General features: G+C 46.2%; 1 protein-coding gene across 1 annotated transcript in view; it reads right to left on the bottom strand.

Annotated features, from left to right (window-relative positions):
* Window positions 1–19338, bottom strand: part of MPP4 (MAGUK p55 scaffold protein 4) — a 296409-nt gene that overhangs the window by 135055 nt on the left and 142016 nt on the right. The window contains exons 11-12 of the mRNA XM_086958555.1: window positions 18472–18536; window positions 16505–16522 (exon numbers count right to left, since the gene is read on the bottom strand). Of these exons, the coding sequence (XP_086814681.1) occupies window positions 16505–16522; window positions 18472–18536 (83 nt within the window). The remainder of the gene's footprint in view (window positions 1–16504; window positions 16523–18471; window positions 18537–19338) is intronic.

Consider the following 19338-nt stretch of genomic DNA (forward strand, 5'->3'; position numbering starts at 1 on the left):
GCCTGGCCTCTGTAGTACTTCCATTTTTTTTTTTAATTTATAAAGATTTTTATTGAAAAATAAAAGTGGCATATACATTGGCAATTGTACACAGTGCAAATCCCTGAAAATATCTAGGATGAAGGTATGGAGAATAGTGCATGCAATGCAAGGATAGGTCTACTCTCTCATTTCACAATACTTGTGTGTCCTTTGGCTATGCAGTGACTGTGTCTGTTTGCTGCTTCTGCACGCTCAGCCTGGAGCTGACACACACAGCCAAAACCAGCCAGGGCCGCTGGGGTGTAGTGAAGCACAGTTTGGGAACCACTGTTGTACACAATCCTCCACCAATTCAGATGAACATGTGTACTGGTTCCACTTTCAGTAGTCTTCCTACGCCTTATGTGTCCCTTTTTATACCCACTCACATTAACCCTCTCCCTCTTACAGTTCCTCAAGAAGCACTACTATTTAGAATTTCTGTTCTCACTGAACTGTAAGCTCTCATCTTCACTTTTGCTTTAGTCGCCACTACAGTACTTTGACTCATCTTCTTCAATTCTTTGGAACAATAGTCTTTAAGTGATAACCCTGTACCTCTCCAACATCTACTTCCAAAATCATGTCTCTAAAGAACGCATTTGCCTGGTAAAATGTGATTCTCTCACTTTGGTGAAGGAGGGTTTAAAAGGGAAACCCAAGGTTCTCATGGTGTGTTGTACTATATACGGGGCCTCAGGAGTGAGATAAAACAGTTTATCCACAGGTAATGGGCAACGTTGGGGTCTGCAAAGAATAATGAAGGAGTGGCATGACTGAAGTTTGTACTTAGGCAGGCCTTATCTTAAGGGTGTTTAATCCTTGGACTGGAAGACAAATGCTGTGGCCTCTAAACGGTCCTTAAAAAGATAGTGTGGTTAGGGATTCGGTTGACTGTGGAGTTTACAAGGAAGTGCTAATAATCTGAAGTTGTACAAATAGAGAACATGACGGTAGTATTTATAGTTACTGAGGGGGGTGAGCTCATTCTGGGTATGCTTTACACACTTGAGAAGCTTGGCTCGGCAGAAGAATTAAACTAACTGCTTCATAGCAGGTAGATGGTATTGTAATCCAGGACTCGACCTTTAACCTAAGGACTCTAGGTAGAACAAAGAAGCATATAAAGTTGATTCCTCAGGAATCATTCATTCAAAACTTTTCCATTTCTTGTTCTAAAAAAGCTGTCAAGGAAAAAAAACGTTGCTACAATGTATTGCTTAACATCAGACTTGCAGACTTGCATTCAAAACTTTTCCATTTCTTGTTCTAAAAAAACTGCCAAGGAAAAAAAACGTTTCTACAATGTATTGCTTAACATCAGACTTGCTTAACTTAAACGTTATACAGCATAAAACCCAATAGTAAAATATATATATATATATATATATATATATATATATATATATATATATATATATATATATATATATATATATATATATATATATATATATATATATTTGTATTTATCTTTAAGCAGACAAAAACTCTGTAATAAAACAATTTGAACAAGCATTGGCATAGCCAATGGGTCTCGCCTTTGGGACCTTATAAGTGTTTAGCCATGCAGCAGTTGATGATGTTGCACCAAGGATATTGTGCTGCATAGCTAAATACTTCTAAGGTCCCAAAGGCGAGACCTATTGGCTATGCCAATGCTTGTTAAACACTGGGGTGGAATGGCTTAGCACACCATGGAAAGACATGAATATTTAACTAGAGCCCTTTCAGAGCATGTGACATTTTAGCTAATCTGTGTGAAAAATGAGCTTTACAGTGTACTATTTCACCCAATATGTAAAAACATTTTCCCAGTTTAGGAACCCCTCTGCACACTCCGTGGAGGAGGCCTGGCTCATTTGCTTCACTTGCTACAATTCAGATTAAGAATTGTTTCCCACCACGTTCAAAGATCATGTGAACACCATAATATAAGTGGTATCTAGAATAGACATTTGTTTGTGTTGTATTTTCATATTAACGATGCAGTGAATATGGAAAGTCAGTGATGTCAATTATTGTGATGTCCTCAGGATTAAGGTCACATGACATCTCCTCTTGGAAAGATTCAGGGTCAAAGGTCATATGATGTAATTTCCTGTGATGGTATTAAGGTTATGTTATTTTAATCAATCGAATGCGAGAGATTGGCGTGACAGACTCAGCCCTGGCCTGGATTTCATCATTCCTATCAAATAGGTCCCAGACCGTGGCACTAGGACCACATCTTTCCAGCGAAAAGCCAATTACATCGGGAGTGCCCCAGGGGTCCATATTGAGCCCCCTATTTTTTAATATCTACATGGCACCCCTCTTAGCTGTGATAGAATCACACGGGATCCTGGTCACGTCCTACGCTGACGACACGCAATTGGTCGTCACCATTGACAAACAGCGTACGGACGCAGAGCTCCGCTTTAAAAACTGCCTCTCTGATGTCTTTGAATGGCTAAACACTAATCATCTTAGATGCAATAGCGCAAAGACAGAGATCATCCCAATAGGCAAGAATCCTTCCTTTTCTCCTAAAGATTGGTGGCCCACAGGATCCGAGGCCCCTCCTAGTGCAGTTACATCAGCCAGAAATCTGGGCGTACAATTTGACTCTTCCCTTACTTTTGACGACCACGTCAAGATCACTGCCGGTCGATGCTTTGGACTAATAAAATCTCTGAGGAAATTCTTTGACTTCCTCCCAATTGCAGCCAGAAAGTCAGTCGCGGTAGCCCTTTTACTTTCCCGACTTGACTACTGCAACGGCCTTATGGCCGGGGTGAAAAAATCTACCCTCAGGAAGTTGCAGAGCCTACAACATGCTGCAGCTCGACTTGTTCTACAACTCCCCAGAAGATCATCTGCATCTGCAGCCCTGAATTCACTTCATTGGATGCCACTGCACAAAAGAATCTTTTTCAAACTGCTTCTCACAGTCCATAAAACCATGCAAAACACAGGACCCGTTACTTTGTAAACCGCTTCAAGCGCTACAACCCTTCGCGCTGCTTGAGATCTTCTGGGACTAACCTTGTTCAAATCCCCAGATTCAAATATAAGACCAGAGGAGGAAAATCCTTTAATGTTCTGGCAGCTAAGGCCTGGAACACCTTACCCATCGACCTTAGAGCCATTAACAATGAGAACAATTTCAGGAAACTTCTCAAGACATGGGTCTACAAACTATCAGACTCCTCTGTCCTGGCTGCCATTTAGCTCTATCTTTCATTCACCACTTTTCCTCAGTTATTCCTCCGTAACTCGCCCAGCGCCATGATGCTCCCCTGGGAGCGAACGCTTGCGCTTTACAAATACCCACAAAATATCAAAATATCAAAAATAAAGGTCAAATGATGTGTGATGTCACATTCGCTACCCCAGACATTTTGGTGAATCGACGATCATATCTGCAATGCTCAGCATCCCATGTGGCCACTTCCTCTAAAACAGGAGATCATTATGGAATACTATTGTCGATAGTATATCATTGTTTTACCATTCCTTGATGGCCAACATAGTTCTAAATGTGGCAGGCTGGCTGAAACTTTAAAATAATGATAGACTCAATACAGTACCCCAGCAAGGATGGACACCCGTTGGCATGTTAAGTTTCTTTATTGCAAACATAGTCAGAGAGAGTGAGTCAGTGAGAGTGAGTCAGTGAGAGTCTGTCATAAGAGGCTGTCAGTGAGAGTGAGTAAGTCAGTCAGTCAGTCAGTGAGAGAGAGTGGGAGAGTCAGTCTGTGAGAGTGAGTGAGTCAGTCAGAGAGAGAGTCAGTCAGTCAATGAGAGTCTGTTAGTGAGAGTCTGTGAGTGGGTGAGTGACTCTGTCAGTCAGTGAGTGGGAGTGGGAGAGTCAGTCAGTGAGAGAGAGTGTAAGACTCAGTCAGTCAGTGGGAGTGAGAGAGTCTGTCAGTGAGAGACAGTCTGTCAGTGAGGGAGAGTCTGTCAGTGAGAGAGAGTCAGTCAGTGAGAGAGAGTCAGTCAGTGAGAGAGTGAGAGAGTCAGCTAGTGAGAGTGAGAGAGTCAGTCATTGAAAGTGAGAGTCAGTCAGTGAGAGAGTGAGAGTCAGTGAGATAGTCAGAGTCAGTCAGTCAGTGAGAGTGAGAGAGTCAGTCAGTGAGAGTGAATGAGAGTGAGTCAGTTAGTCAGTGAGTGAAAGAGAGTGAGAGTGAGTCAGTGCGAGTGAGAGAGTCAGTCAGTCAGTGAGAGTGAGAGTCAGTCAGTCAGTCAGTGAGAGTCAGTCAGTCAGTGAGAGTGAGAGTGAGAGTGAGAGAGTCAGTCAGTGAGAGTGAATGAGAGTGAGAGAGTGAGTCATTTAGTCAGTGAGTGAAAGAGAGTGAGTCAGTGGGATAGTCACTCAGTGAGAGTGAGTCAGTCTTTTAGCGATGTAAAAGATGAAAAATTAGTTGGCCCTCTTGAATGAATACATTAAAATGAACCGTAGCTTATATTAATTTATGTCTGACATCTGCCTGTAAATGATATGAGCCACTCATAATGGGAGGTAGCTCCATGCTGCACAAATGGTTAAAATTAAGTTGTCTGAAATTCAGCTGAAACCAGAAAGAATGGCAGTCATTGAGAGTGAGTCAGTTAGAGACAGTCAGTGAGAGAGTCAGTGAGAGTCTGTCAGCGAGAGTCTGTCAGTCAAAGTGAGTCAGTCAGAGTGAGTCTTTCAGAGAGAGAGAGTGGGAGAGTCAGTCAGTGAGAGTCTGTCAGTGAGAGTCTGTCAGTGAGAGTGAGTCAGAGAGAGTGAGCCAGAGAGAGTGAGTCAGTAAAAGTCTGTCAGTGGGAGAGTGAGTGAGTCTTTCAGTGAGAGAGAGTGGGAGAGTCAGTCAGTGAGAGAGCAGTAGAGTCAGTGAGAGTGAGTCGGTGAGAGTCTGTCAGTGAGAGTGAGTGGAGAGTCTGTCAGTGAGAGTGAGTGGAGAGTCAGTCAGTGAGAGAGAGTGGGAGAGTCAGTCAGTGAGACAGAGTGGGAGAGTCAGTCAGTGAGAGAGAGAGAGTGGGAGAGTCAGTCAGTCAGTGGGAGAGTGTAAGAGTAAGTCAGTCAGTGAGAGAAAGTGAGCCTGTCAGTTAGAGTCTGTCAGTGAGAGTGAGTGAGTGAGAGTGATTCAGTGAGAGTGAGTCAGTGAGAGTGGGTCAGTGAGTCTGTCAGTGAGAGAGAGTGGGAGGGTCAGTCAGTTAGACAGAGTGGGAGAGTCAGTCAGTGAGACAGAGTGGGAGAGTCAGTCAGTGAGAGTCTGTCAGTGAGAGTCTGTCAGTGAGAGAGAGTGGTAGAGTCAGTCAGTGAGAGTGAGTCAGTCAGTCAGTGAGAGAGAGTGGGAGAGTAATTCAGTGAGTGAGCCTGTCAGTGAGAGTGAGTCAGTGAGAAAGAGTCAGTCAGTGAGAGAGAGTCTGTCTGTTAGTCAGTGAGAGTCAGTCAGTCAGTGAGAGAGAGAGTGGGAGAGTCTGTCAGTGAGAGTGAGTTAGTCAGTAAGAGTCTGTCAGTGAGAGTGAGTCAGTGAGATTGAGTCAGTGAGAGTGAGTCAGTGAGAGTGAGTCAGTGAGATTGAGTCAGTGAGAGTGAGTCAGTGAGACTGATTGAGTCAGTCAGTCAGTGAGGGAGAGTGAGTGGGAGAGTCAGTCAGTGAGTGAGAGTGAGTGGGAGAGTCAGTCAGTGAGAGAGAGTGAGTGGGAGAGTCAGTCAGTGAGTGAGAGTGAGTCAGTCGGTCAGTGAGAGAGAGTTTTGGGAGTCAGTTAGTGAGAGTCTGTCAGTGAGAGTGAGTCAGTGAGAGTCTGTCAGTGAGTGAGTAAGAGTCTATCAGTTAGTCTGTCATGCGAGTCTGACAGTGAGAGAGAGAGAGAGAGAGTCAATCAGTGAGAGAGGGGGAGAATCAGTGAGAGTCTGTCAGTGAGAGTCAGTCAGTGAGTGAGAGTGAGTCAGTCAGTCAGTCAGTGAGAGAGAGTGGAAGAGTCAGTCAATGAGTGAGAGAGAGAGAGTGGGAGAGTCTGTCAGTGAGAGTCTGTCAGTGAGAGCGAGTCAGTTAGTGAGAGAGTGTTAGAGTCAGTCAGTGAGAGTCAATCAGTGAGAGTCTGTCAGTGAGAGTGAGTCAGTGAGAGTGAGTCAGTGAGAGTCTGTCAGTGAGAGTCTGTCAATGAGAGTCTGTAAGTGAGAGTCTGTCAGTGAGAGTCTGTCAGTGAGAGTCTGTCAGTGAGAGAAAGTGAGTGCAAGAGTGGGAGAGTCAGTCAGTGAGAGTGAGAGAGTCATTGTGAGAGTGTGAGTGAGAGTGTGAGAGAGTGAGAATCTGTGGGAGTGTCAGTGAGAGTGTGCGAGTCTGTGAGAGTGTCAGTGAGAGTGTGATAGTCAGTGAGAGTGAGTCAGCCATTAATTCAAGGCATTTGCAGTTGGAGTGAGTACTCTAAAGCTCAACTTTCATTGTGACAATTGTTCAAATATAAAACCCATACATGTTTGCAGATTTTAACGGTTTGTGGCTATTCCTAATACTCTGAGGATACTACATTATTATATGCAAATAAATACATGCAGAACAAATAAAAGAAACACCTATAGTGAAGACTTGAATCTGCATGTTCTGAAAACCTGTAATTTCCCATCTTTCAAAAGAGCCCAAGAAGCAGTTATTTTAAAGCACTTGTGCTTGTGCTCGTCATTGCTAATTTATATTCATCAATTTCATTTTAAAGTAATTCAATTAAGATAGAGAGACAGCACATCGGATAGAGATTACAACACACCTCAGAAAACATGTTAAACTCTTATCTTATCAAGCCTGGGAGTAGTGCGTGCACGCATGCGCGCAGACTTCACTTTTCAAGCACTGCACTCGTGCTTGTGGCGCACCGCTGCGCGCTCCCGCAAGGTGGATGCCACCACAAGCACAAGTGCAGTGCTTGAAAAAGTTGAAGAACAATGGCTATAGACCCTCCTATGCAGCGTGAGACCAAAAAAATGTGCTCTGGGGTCCCCAATATGCAAAAAATTATCTCTAGCATGTCAGGACCAGCATTTTATCACGGTTGCCCCCCCCTCCCATATGTCTGTTGTCCTCCCATATGCCAGATATTACCTTAAATATGCTAGCCCCCACATTTTGCTATGGCTACCCGTTATGCCAATACATTCCTCAAATATACCAGCAAGAGGATTTTTCTAAGGGTGTCCCATACATCAAGAATTACTTGTAGTATGGACCAATTCTTCCAAGGTTTACCTCTAATATGTCAGTACAAGTATTTCATCAAAGGTGTCTGCAGTGATCAGAATTGGTTTCAATATACTGACACAAGAATTTTGCCATGGGTGCCTCTCTAAGCCTAGAATTTGTTGTGCATGCCTGGGCAAATCCAAGACTCACATGCATAACTTTATATTCCCAATCTCCCTCATTCACATTCACTCACTCACACTGATTCTCACTCATTGACACTTGCTCTCACTCATTTGCACTCATTCATTCTCACTTTCTTACACTCCTTACTTTCACTCATTTCCACTCACTTCACCCATTCTTACTCTGATTCATTCATACTCACAATCACACTCACACACTCTTTTACTCCCAGTCCCTTATTCAAAGTCACTCTCGCTCATTCTCTCTCACTGATACACTCATTCTCACATATTACTTACTGTTACTCACTAATTATCACTCACAATCTCTAATACTCCCTCACATGTATTCTTTTTAATACATTCTCACCCACTCTCATTCACTTGCAGTCACTCCTACTCTCACTCATGCTCCCTCACTATCTGTCGGCGACTCTCACTCAGACACAAATACCCACGCATACTAAAGTTTTTGCTTCTCAAGGTCACACTGTTACCCACAAGAACATGCCCTACCTACATTTAAAAGCATTTTATTACCTCAGCTGCCGGTGAAAGTCCATTTTTATTTTTGCAAACACACAAAAAAATGGAGGAAGGCGCCATGATGCCAAAAACGGCAAGCTATACTCTAACCCATCTGCTGTGGGGCTGTCGAGAGGTGGAGAGATTCTGGGGAGAAGATCTTGATGAAGTTGACCGGCACTTTGACACCGAAATCCCTAGGTTTCCAGCGTACACACTCCTAGGTCTACCCAACAAACTTACGTTCCCCCTGAAATCCATACGAGGCAAACAGATGGGCCTGGCCTTGGGTGCAAGTTCAGCGCATACTATCACTTTGGGGCACACAGACGCGAGCGTCCCACTCAGGGTGGCTTCACAGGCTTTCGTTCATAGCGGGCATTGAGTGTATCCAGGCTTCCCTTACCCAGTCCCTGTCAACTTTTGCGACCACCTGGCAACCGTGGCTGGCACTCCTATCGAACAAGTTACTTACCTTCGGTAACGATATGTCTGTGAGAAACAGTAGTTAGTACTAGATTCCTTACCTTAGAATATCCCCAGGCGTCAGACTGGATCCGGAAATTATTGCGTAGCAATACCCCTGCGCGTCGTTAGGCGTCGCCTCTGGCTCCGCGTCCGTCGTCGGCGTCGTCTTCGCCGGAATGACGTCGTCGGAGTACTTAGACGCCGCCCATGCGCGCTGACGTCAGTTCTTAGCCACAGCTCTTCCGCGCCAGATACGCAGAGCCATGCTAGAACCAACACTGGTGCCAAGAAACTAGGGCCCTGAAAGGGGATGACCTTAACCCTAGGTATCAGTTCGCAGAACGGGGAGGATGGGTGGGGCGGTAAGGAATCTAATACTAACTACTGTTTCTTACAGATATATCGTTACCGAAGGTAAGTAACTTGTTCATCTGAAAGCAACACGCTAGTATTAGATTCCTTACCTTAGAATAGATACCCCAGCAATACCAACCCCGGTGGTGGGTCTGCGAACCAATACTCACACCAGGAAGTCCTGGAGGACAGAACGGCCAAAGAAGCCATCCCTCCGGACCGGACTGTCCAGGCAGTAGTGCCTCGCAAAGGTGTGCAGCGAGGCCCACGTAGCCTCCTGGCAAATGTCCTGCAGGGGGACTCCCCAACCCAGGGCAGTAGTAGCCGCCGTGGCCCGAGTGGAATGGGCCCTCAGCCCAACTGGAGGCTCCTTTCTAGCCAAGGAGTAGCACGCCTTGATGCATAAGACGACCCACCGAGAGATGGTCCGTTTATGCACCGCCCGTCCCTTCTTCGCACCCACGTAACCAACAAAGAGTTGGTCATCCACCCGGAACTGGCGTGTGCGATCCATATAGAATGAAAGCGCACATTTTGGGTCCAGACGATGGAGCCGCTCTTCATCCTTTGAGGGATGCGGAGGCGGGCAGAAGAAGGGCATGGCGATGGACTGCCCGATGTGGAAAGCAGAGACTACCTTGAGCAGGAAAGATGGTTTTGTACGCAGCACCACTTTGTCTGGATGCACAGACAGGAAAGGGGGTTTGCAAGATAGAGCCTGGAACTCACTCACTCTCCTGGCAGAGGTGATGGCAACCAAGAAAGCTGTCTTCAAGGTGAGAAGACGGAGAGGACAAGAGTGAAGCGGCTCAAAGGGAGCGCACATCAGGAAAGTAAGAACCAGGTTCAAGTCCCACTGAGGCATCACAAAAGGAACAGGTGGAAACATGTGCGTGATGCCCTTCAGAAAACGAGTTACTATAGGGGACTTGAACAAAAATGGTTGATCAGGCAGCCTTAGGAAGGCCGAAAGGGCAGAAAGGTAGCCCTTGATAGTGCCCAGAGCAGAGCCCTGCTGTGCAAGAGATACCAGAACCTTCGAGCCCAGTCCGGAGCCACAAGGATGACTTGGGCCCGGTCGCGCCTGATCTTCTTCAGCACTCTGGGCAGAAGTGGTATAGGCGGAAAGGCATATAACAGACCGCAACTCCACTCGCGACGAAATGCGTCGCCGAGCCAGTGCCGCCTTGCAAATTCCAACACGCAGAACTGATTACATTGCACGTTCTCTTCTGTGGCGAATAGATCTAACTAAGGCTCTCCCCACTGCAGAAAGATGCCTTGCGCTACGTCCGAGTTCAGACGCCATTCGTGATCCATCGAGCACCGTCGGCTGAGTTCGTCCGCCCTGGCGTTCAGAGAACCCGCCAGGTGGTGAACCACCAGGGTCACGCCCTGATGTTCCAGCCACTGCCAGAGCCACAGAGCCTCTTGACAGAGGGTTCAGGACCCCACACCGCCCTGTTTGTTGCAGTACCACATGGCGGTGGTGTTGTCCGTGAACACCTGCACTACACTCTCCCGGACAGAGGGGAGGAATGCCTTCAGTGCTAGACGAATCGCCCGCAGCTCCAGAAGGTTGATATGGAGCCGGGACTCCGCCGGAGACCAGAGGCCTCTGATCTCCGCCTCTCCCATGTGGCCTCCCCAGCCCTGGAGGGACGCGTCCGTCACCACCACGTGCTCCGGTTAGGGAAGGAAGAGGGATCTGCCGTTGACCCAATCGCGGTCCGTGGCCACCACTGCAGCTGTCTTGCAGTGCCCTCCGAGATCAGGACATGGTCGGACAGGTTGCCCTGATGCTGGGCCCACTGAAACTTCAGGTCCCACTGCAGAGCCCGCATCCGCCACTGGGCGTGATGCAACAGAAGGATGCAGGAAGCCATCAGCCCCAGGAGCCGCAGCGTCAACCTGACCGAAACCCGGGATAACGGCTGAAAGATTGGAATCAAAGCCTGAATATCCCGGTCTCGCTGCTCGGGAGGATAAACCCGAAACTGCGCCGAGTCCAGAACAGCTCCGATGAAAAGGAGCTTTTGGGAAGGGCACAGGTGTGATTTCGGCACGTTGATGGAAAACCCCAGCAGGTGCAGGAGATCCACCTAAATCTGGAGGTGGTTGATGACTGTTTGGGGCGAGCCAGCCTTTAACAACCAGTCATCGAGGTAGGGGAAGACTGAAACCCCTAACCTGCGCAGATGAGCTGCGACCACCGCCATCACTTTCGTGAACACCGGTGGGGCGCTGGTAAGGCCAAAGGGGAGCACGGTGAATTGAAAGTGCTCGAGGCCTACCGTGAACCGCAGGTAACGTCTGTGGGCCGGCAGGACGGGGATGTGAAAGTAGGCATCCTGCAAGTCCAACGCCACCATCCAGTCTTGCGGGTCTAGGGCAGCCAAGACTTGAGCTAAAGTCAACATCTTGAACTTCTCCTTCTGGAGGAAGCCGTTGACGCTCCGTAGGTCCAAGATAGGCCGTAGGCCCCCTTTGCCCTTCTTGGGAAACAGAAAGTAGCGGGAGTAGCAACCACACCCTACTTCTGGCCCAGGAACGCGCTCGATGGCCCCCTTGGCCAAGAGGGCCGTAACTTCCTCCTGCAGAAGTTGCAAGTGGTCCCCCGACACGCGGTGGTACTGCGGTGGCATGGCTGGAGGGGTCGCCTCGAAGGGGAGGGAGTAGCCCCTTCAGACGATTTGCAGCACCCACCTGTCCGATGTGACTGTGCGCCAGTGGAAGAGGTGATGGCGGACCCTGCCCCCCACTGGCGTCACATGGGCATGAAAACTCGGACTAGGAAGGTTTTGAGGCGGATGCTGCGGGAGCGAGTGCGGACTGGCCTCGCCGTGGACCCCGACCACCTCCCCGGCAGTTCCCACAGCCGCCACCGCGCTGAAGATTCTGTTGCGGCGTGTGGCTGACGGTCCGTGTGGGGGCGCCCCTTCCTTGGCCACGAAAGGAGCGAAAGGCACCCATTTGCTGGCGCGGGGCGGAGAGGCCCAAGGACTTGGCCGTAGCCCTGGAGTCCTTATAGCGCTCAAGCTCGTGGTCTGCCTGGTCGCCAAACAGGCGACTGCCATCAAACGGCATGTCCAGAAGTGTAGCCTGGACATCGGCCGAAAAATTGGAGCACCGTAGCCAGGCGTGGTGTCTGACCGCCACGGTCGTGGCTATCGCTCTGCCTAGCGTATCAGTGGTATCCAGTCCGCACCGGATAGAGTACCGTGCCGCATCTCGACCCTCCACTAGGGCTTGGGCGAGTTTAGCCCTGACCTCCTCAGGGCATTGTGGCAGCACCTCCGCAACCGTGTCCCACAGGGTGTGGGTGTAGCGGCCCAAGAGGCATGCAGTGTTGACTGACCGCAGTCCCAGACTAAGGGACGAGAACACCTTCTTGCCAAATTGTTCAAACCTCTTGGATTCCCTGTCGGGAGGGGCCGACGGGAACGCGGTCTGGGAATTAGAGGCCTGGATAACCAGGCTCTCGGGGGTTGGATGGGTCGACAGGAAGCTTGGGTCACCCGGAGCCGGGCGGTAGTGTCTGGCCACGTTCCTGTCCACAGGCTGTCCTGAGGCGGGCTTGGACCAGGTGCCCAGCAGAACGTCAGATAAGGCCTCATTGAACGGCAGCAGAGGCTCGATCGAGCTTGACTGAGGTTTGAGGACCTCGGTGAGGAGATTAGTCCTCACGGCCGCTGAGGGGAGCGTAAGGTTTAAGGCCTTAGCCGCCCGCATCAGTACTACGCTATAGGCTGCCCCCTCCTCTGTAGCCACGGTTGGAGGGGAGACAAAACCAGTGTCTGGAGAGAGATCCAGGCCGCTGGCCTCTCCAAGCTCCTCTGTCCAGTCCGCTTGGTCCTGACACTCCCGTGTCAGAGGGTCCTGAGACCCCTCCCAGTCCTCCTCGTCACCCAATGCCTGGTAGCCAGGATCAACAATTGGGGCCCGATCGTTAAAGTAGAATGTACCTAAAGCTGTCTCGTACGGCGCCCAACGGGGCCGCGTCGACGGCTGAACGGGATCGATAGAAGGACTGGGTCCGGCGTCGACCGAAGTCGGCGCCGGTGGTGACACCCTAGGGGGCGGCGCCAGTGAGGTCGTAAGGTCGACCGGCGTCGACCCGGATTTTTAATCACTCACACATATCCCACTCCACCACATCACAGTTCTCGCACCACACATAGTCTAATTTAAGTGCTCCTACGTAGTTCGCAAGTCGAAGCACGCCCCAGCCCGTAGAGGACTGGGATGGCCCCAATGATGAAGCATGTCACCGTGGGGTAACCCTGGTGAGTGAGGAGACACTAAGAAAAAGAACAATTTTTCTTTTTCTTCTACTAAACACATTATTCCAACCCCAATGAGAGTTGTGAATATGACTATAGTTACATAGCTAGGCTCTTGATCTCTGGTTCAGAGGTTTTCATGACTTGTATAAACTATGGAGGGTGAGCCTTAGCATTTTCCCTCTATCTCCCCTTGTTTTCTAATAACAGTCTGTCCATAGCCCAGGCATGGCAGTGACTTTCTGGCGACCCTTAAAGGACATCTGTGATTGCAGATGAAACGAGCTGCAAGCAAGTGACCCCTTAGTACTGCCTAGAGAGCTGTGCCATATATATTTTTTTTTTTAAAGAACAAAAGCAAAGAAATGAAAGGAAAACTATAAAAAGAGAAAACTAAAGTGCTGGCCAACAGCCCTGGCACTGAAGTGCACTCATTTTCAGATGGATGTGCACTTCTGATCAGAAAATGCATTCATTCACAGGGCAAGAGAGACAATGACTGATGTAAACTGAACCATTTGCCCAGGCAGTAATCTGTCATGATGGAAGCGGAGTGTAAATGTCACAGACAGACCAGTGGCAGAAGAAAGCTGACCCAATGGCTCTCTAAGAATCTATATGGATATATATATATTTCGCAGTTATTGGTGAATAAAGAAACCTTTTGATTACATCCACGGAGTCGGTGCCTGTTCTTATTGAATGCTGAAAGCCAGGATTGGGAGGATATATATATATTTATCTACATGGACAGATGTATTATTTAATGATTTTTTTATTACAAGATCCTGGCAGACAGCTAACCCTGCCAGGCACTCCAAATAGAGTCTAGCAAGAATTGTTACAGTGGAAGTCTTCTCCTCTTTGGGTTTGTCAGAGTGGGTAACCAACACCAAAATCCTTCCCTACAATGGTTATGTTTTAGATTTCATTTACCAAAATACCTATCTGTAGGGTTTAATAAAGAGACATACCAATCCACCCTTCAATACCGTGACTTTAACATATGTTTTTCACATTAAATGTGCCATGCCTACTAAAGTAAATTACTGCATTTTTGTAACATTTCATAATACGAAGATCATGTCTGTAGCCATGATCAGCAGCTTTGCACCATTACAAACTTAGTCCTTCTTTATAGAGAATAAGGTTTGCTGCAAGCCAAAAAGCTCAATACAAGCACTCTTTTTAATGGAAGTACACAAATTCGGCCACATCAAATCTTGTACTCCCGACTCCACCATGTGGTTGGAGCCTAAACGCCTTTCTTACTGATACTCTGAAATCTCTTTATTGTTGATCGCATGAGGTAAGGTGACAGCTGTGCTGTCAAGCGAGATCTAATAATGCATGTAGATTACTAAAGTCTTGGGCATTCCATACTGATCTCAAAAGCACAATTTCAGTCTGAAGTCTAAAGTTGATTAGGGTAAGGGAAGGGAAGTGTGCTGGGACTGGAAAACAGCAATACATTTATCATGACTGCCCACGCACCATTTGTGCTGCTGCCAGAGAAAACAAACACTAAATTATCCACTTATGTAAGACAATTAAAAAACTTTACAGGTGCAATGCACATTGCGCTGAAAGATCAATCCCACTGTACACTTGAAACTTTATGCATATTAGTGAGAATTCTATAGGCAGCCATACTGCTGCAGTTTCGGATAGTCGTATAAACCAAATAATCACAGCTGTCTATGCAAAGTGTACTATCTGCAGATCATATGCCTCGAACCATGTTCTTCTGCCACCAATACGTGGGCAGAGCCAAAGCCCTTCTCTTTAGTACTCTTGAAAACTGTTGTTTAGGTTGATCACATAAGGCGTGGCAACAGCTTCACTGTCAAGCTGGACCTAAAAATGTGTATTAAGACAACAGCTAAAGGTTAAAAAAGCCATGCTCCATTTAGCATGACCTATATCCTGAAGGGAGTAGTATCCATGATGGATGTAGGATGAATAATGACTTCCGAGACCGTTCATGTGGAGGGATGGGCATGCAGCGAGAGGGAAATTCCTCAACTCGATGGTCAATGGATCTCAGTCCAATATCTCCATGCCAATATCAAGCATCATGTGGTGCTCCATCACCCTCCCTACCTGAACTCGAATAGTGAGAATGAAGTAAATGTTTGAAGTTTACCTTCTTTTTTCATCAAACCGTTGAGCAAACTTCGTTGGGTGGACACAAGCAGGTTCCTCTTCAGTTTCTGGTCTGGCTAGAGGGTTTCCAGAATGTCTTATCGAGTTCTGTTGAAGTGTTCTGTTGGCGCATTACCTTGGAAGGGTGGTTCGTGCTTTCTTTCACCTATTTTAATTTCTTTAGTCATTTCACTTGCAAAGACTCTGCCACAGTTGACATGCATACTAGAGCCTACTTTAACAATGAAAGCACAAGAAGCTGAAACACTACACAAAGTCGAACAAACATATTGTCACAACAAGAACCCACAGAATGGAGCTCTGCAAACTCTGTGTTTTCCTGATTCATCTCAAATCCAGGCAGTGCTGTGGCACTAGTTGTAAAATCAATCCACAATTATTCTGGCCATTCTTCTTGTGCAGTTCAATATTCAACCCTTTCTGGACTAAACGTTCAGTTTGGCACGGCGGGCCTGACATTTCACGAATAGACCTATTCCGTCTTTCATGTTGGGCCTCTGCTAATGGGGGGAATTTAATTTAAATAAGTTATAGCTCATGCTATATGCTTTATAGGGCTATTACGCAAAGTATGGCCTATATCATTTAACCTAAACATTTTACTGGGAGGGGCCATGTTCAACCCAATGTATCAATCTTATGAAGAGTCAGCAATGTACCTCAAAACTCTGCTTGACTATCACAACCAGCTTTGATCGGGATCTTTCTTATATTCATTTGCGTGTCCAAACTTACTCTGGTGCTGGGATGTTCAAACAAGCGTATGAATCTATGGAATACTGGGTGCTGAAAAAGAAAAGTGTGCTAATCCATAACTTGCATTGGTAACTTTCCATAGGTTAATTGTGTTAGTCAAACTTCCCTGGGTGTCACTTTATGTTCAACTAAGCTAATGATTCTAAAGAAATTCCAATGTTGGAGACGAAAAATAAAATGTTACTCACTTGTGACAACAGATCTCCTTCTGTTAGTATGTTCCATGGATTATTCACAGAAATGAAAGACACTATGGGGCTGACCTAAAACTTGGCAGATGGGTTACTCGGCAGAAACGTGATGGTTATCATGTCCACCTTATTACAAGCGCCGCCCAATAAAATTCATTTGGAATATGGTTGGCGGTATTTCTGTCACGTTTGGGATGGAGTAACCCCTCCACCAAACTCCAACTAAGGCCATATGTAATATTCTCATGTCAGGCTTTTGCTTTGCTTTCATTTACTTGTTTTCATGCTTTATAGAGTGTCAGGAAGTGGCCTCAATTTGACACGTGGCACTATAAAAATCACCAAAATGCATACTAACTAAGCTATTGAGTTTTTAAACTGCAAATAAACTACACACAATTTCTTACCTTCTTCCACAGTAGTCACTGCCACACAACCAAACGAAAGAAGCAAGTAAAAATAAAATGCAGAGATTTGGAATTTAGAGATAGCCAACAACACATAAGTTAATGGAGTACATTGGAGAAAGCTCCTGAAATATCGGTCTCAACATGGTATGGTATGTTTCTCAAGAAAGTGTGTTCTAAAAATTATTTTAGGATATCAATGTGGCTAGACGGAAAGCACCACTAATTGAAATAAGACCCCTCCTTTCTTCTTTAGCTTAATAATTTCTTTTCATGTGTGGTCAAAGCCTGATGAAGATGAGTACACATCGACTCTACTAGTCAGACATCATCCCTTGAAGCCCCAGCACCTCTGCTTTGTTCTAGCTAACTGTCTATCGACAATTCATGTGCCTACCTATATGCATGTTTGTCTGTGTATTGTTCTGTGCAAGGAATTTGATAACTTGCCAGCCCAGTCAAAAAACTCTAAACCCACTGGTTTGATAAACATTTTTTAGCCACCAAAAATTGTCTGCTACGAGGTTGTAATTCATACCCATGTGCTTCTGAAGTCCCAAAGAGCTCTTTTTCTGATGATTTGTTCAATAACATCTAAAAAAAGAAGTCTTTAAAACGTTTATGCTTTGTAACCTAAGAGTATGGGGAGGCTGGTTCAAAAAAGTGATCAAAACTCATATTTTTGTATTTAATTTTCCTCATCTATCCCTCTATCTGTCTATCCATTTCATGCTGTTCTGGGCTCATGTCTACAACCAACATCCAGTCTGTAATACCATCCTGGCTCATATTCGGCCTATCGGAAACTCCTGTGTGGAGCCATCAGCCACTCTGAGTGTTTGCTCAGAAGCCACTAGTTGGTAAATTCTCCAATATTATTCATACAAGCTATTCTGTTGCAGGGATTCTGCTCAGACACAGAACTGTGCACAGAGACTCAGGACCTCAGTGAATAAGGGTGTTCCAAAAACCCACCTTAGTACCCAAAATCCCCTACCAGACTAGCAATCAGAGTCACATTAGCTCTTAGTCCTATAGAAAAGAAACCAATGATTAGACAACCCAGAACATGCGACTTCGGTTACCCTCAGGTAAGGTTGGAAACATGAGCACTCTTTCGTTATACTCTCATACCAGTCCAGAACAGGGAGTTTAAAATGTTTATTTTAACGCTGTGATCTCAAGTGCAGCATTTTAGCTAATACAAGCAGACATATGATAAGAAATAAGATTGTCAGCATAGTTACTATTCCATAAAATACACGTAACATAAGAAAGTAAGTAGTAATGGATTTGGCAAAACCTTTTTTATTTGTTGCAAGTGGTACTAGATGACTGTGAATTAAGGTGCATGAGTTCAGTGAACCGTTTTGTGCACAGAAGAAAATTGCCTCAAGTCCCTTGTACCAGTTTTCTGCTTCTGTAAAGCTATGGTTAGAAAGCACAAAAGGCTGAAGACCTCCGCAGAAGTCTCAGCCTCTCACACTACTCAGTCGCGTTAAGCACACCTCAAGACCAGGAGAACTTGGTGATGCAAACATCGAGTTGAGTAAGTCCGTGGCTACTCTTCAATCCAGGACGGCAACTGAAAAGTGACCTGATGTGATGTTTACACTTTGCCAATGGCAACTAAATAAGAATACACATTTTCACACATAGACTTCTAGCTACCGATTCTAGACCTTAATTGTCCAGGTGCCCGAGAGGGGAAAGACGTTGTAAACTAGTAAACTGTCTGATGCGGCATGTAGTACTGCTCACAAGGCTGCATCAATCACAAACAACCACCCGCCCCTGAAGGAAGCTGTCCTTGAACACTTACTCCCTACACAATCCTCATTGCTCAAGCTTAACTTTTTATTCCAAGCAATGCACGACCAGGCCGCTGAAAAACCAGTCTTGTGATTTTACCTTTAAGGAAAGGATCATTAGGGTTAGACATTAATCCCTTTAATTCAGTCACTCACATATTGTTGACTTCAGGCTGGCATGGGGCTGGAATGGCTGCGACCACCAAAATTCACGCTGCTTTCTGCAAAATGCAAATGATTGTAAAATGGTCATCTGCATACATTTTTATGTTTGTGCTTTAATGTACAAGATATAAAAATGGGACAGCTGGTGGCTCCTCTTCGAGCCCTCTGCACATATTTTCAGGGACATCTCAAAAATGCACCTTACCAATAAACATGAACACTGTGAATGTGTTGATCCAGTGGCCAACCAGGGCATTTCTCACCTCTGAATGAACTGTAGGAAAGGGCATAATCGCCCTTCTCCCACCTGGTCTAAGAGGCAGTGACCGGCCATGAAATTCTCCTGATTTCACCAGTTCCAAGCATTCCCATATTTGGTCTTTCAAAGTGTTTAATTTCTCATATTTTAATGGTAGCAATAATCCCATACCTGGGCTGAGCAGTGGTATGTCATATAAGCTTGGGACTTATTTCAAAGTCATATGACCAGCAGTATTTTTTAAGGGTCATCCACTCCACCTGTCATCTTAACACATGACATTTTACTTCATTTCAGTTTTCTGTTCTTGCCCGTCACACCATGTCAAATGCTACTCATAATAACGTATATTAAAATGCCATATGCAATAAGAAATGTGGCAATTTTTTGGGTGAGGTAGCCACTTACCTCAAAAACACAAGGCCCTGTTTACTCACTCATAGATGTGTGCCATTCACACAACAGAACATCTTGAGTGATACAAGTTATGGGGTGTTTGGAACAGCTTCTCTAAAGGGGTCACAGTCATACCTCTTGCTGAAGCGTGCATAGGTAATTGCACAACGCACACATCTTTGTACCATAGTGAAAGGAAGTGA

Source organism: Lissotriton vulgaris, chromosome 2_1, assembly GCF_964263255.1.
Source record: "Lissotriton vulgaris chromosome 2_1, aLisVul1.2, whole genome shotgun sequence".
In the NCBI taxonomy this organism is placed as follows: domain Eukaryota; kingdom Metazoa; phylum Chordata; class Amphibia; order Caudata; family Salamandridae; genus Lissotriton; species Lissotriton vulgaris.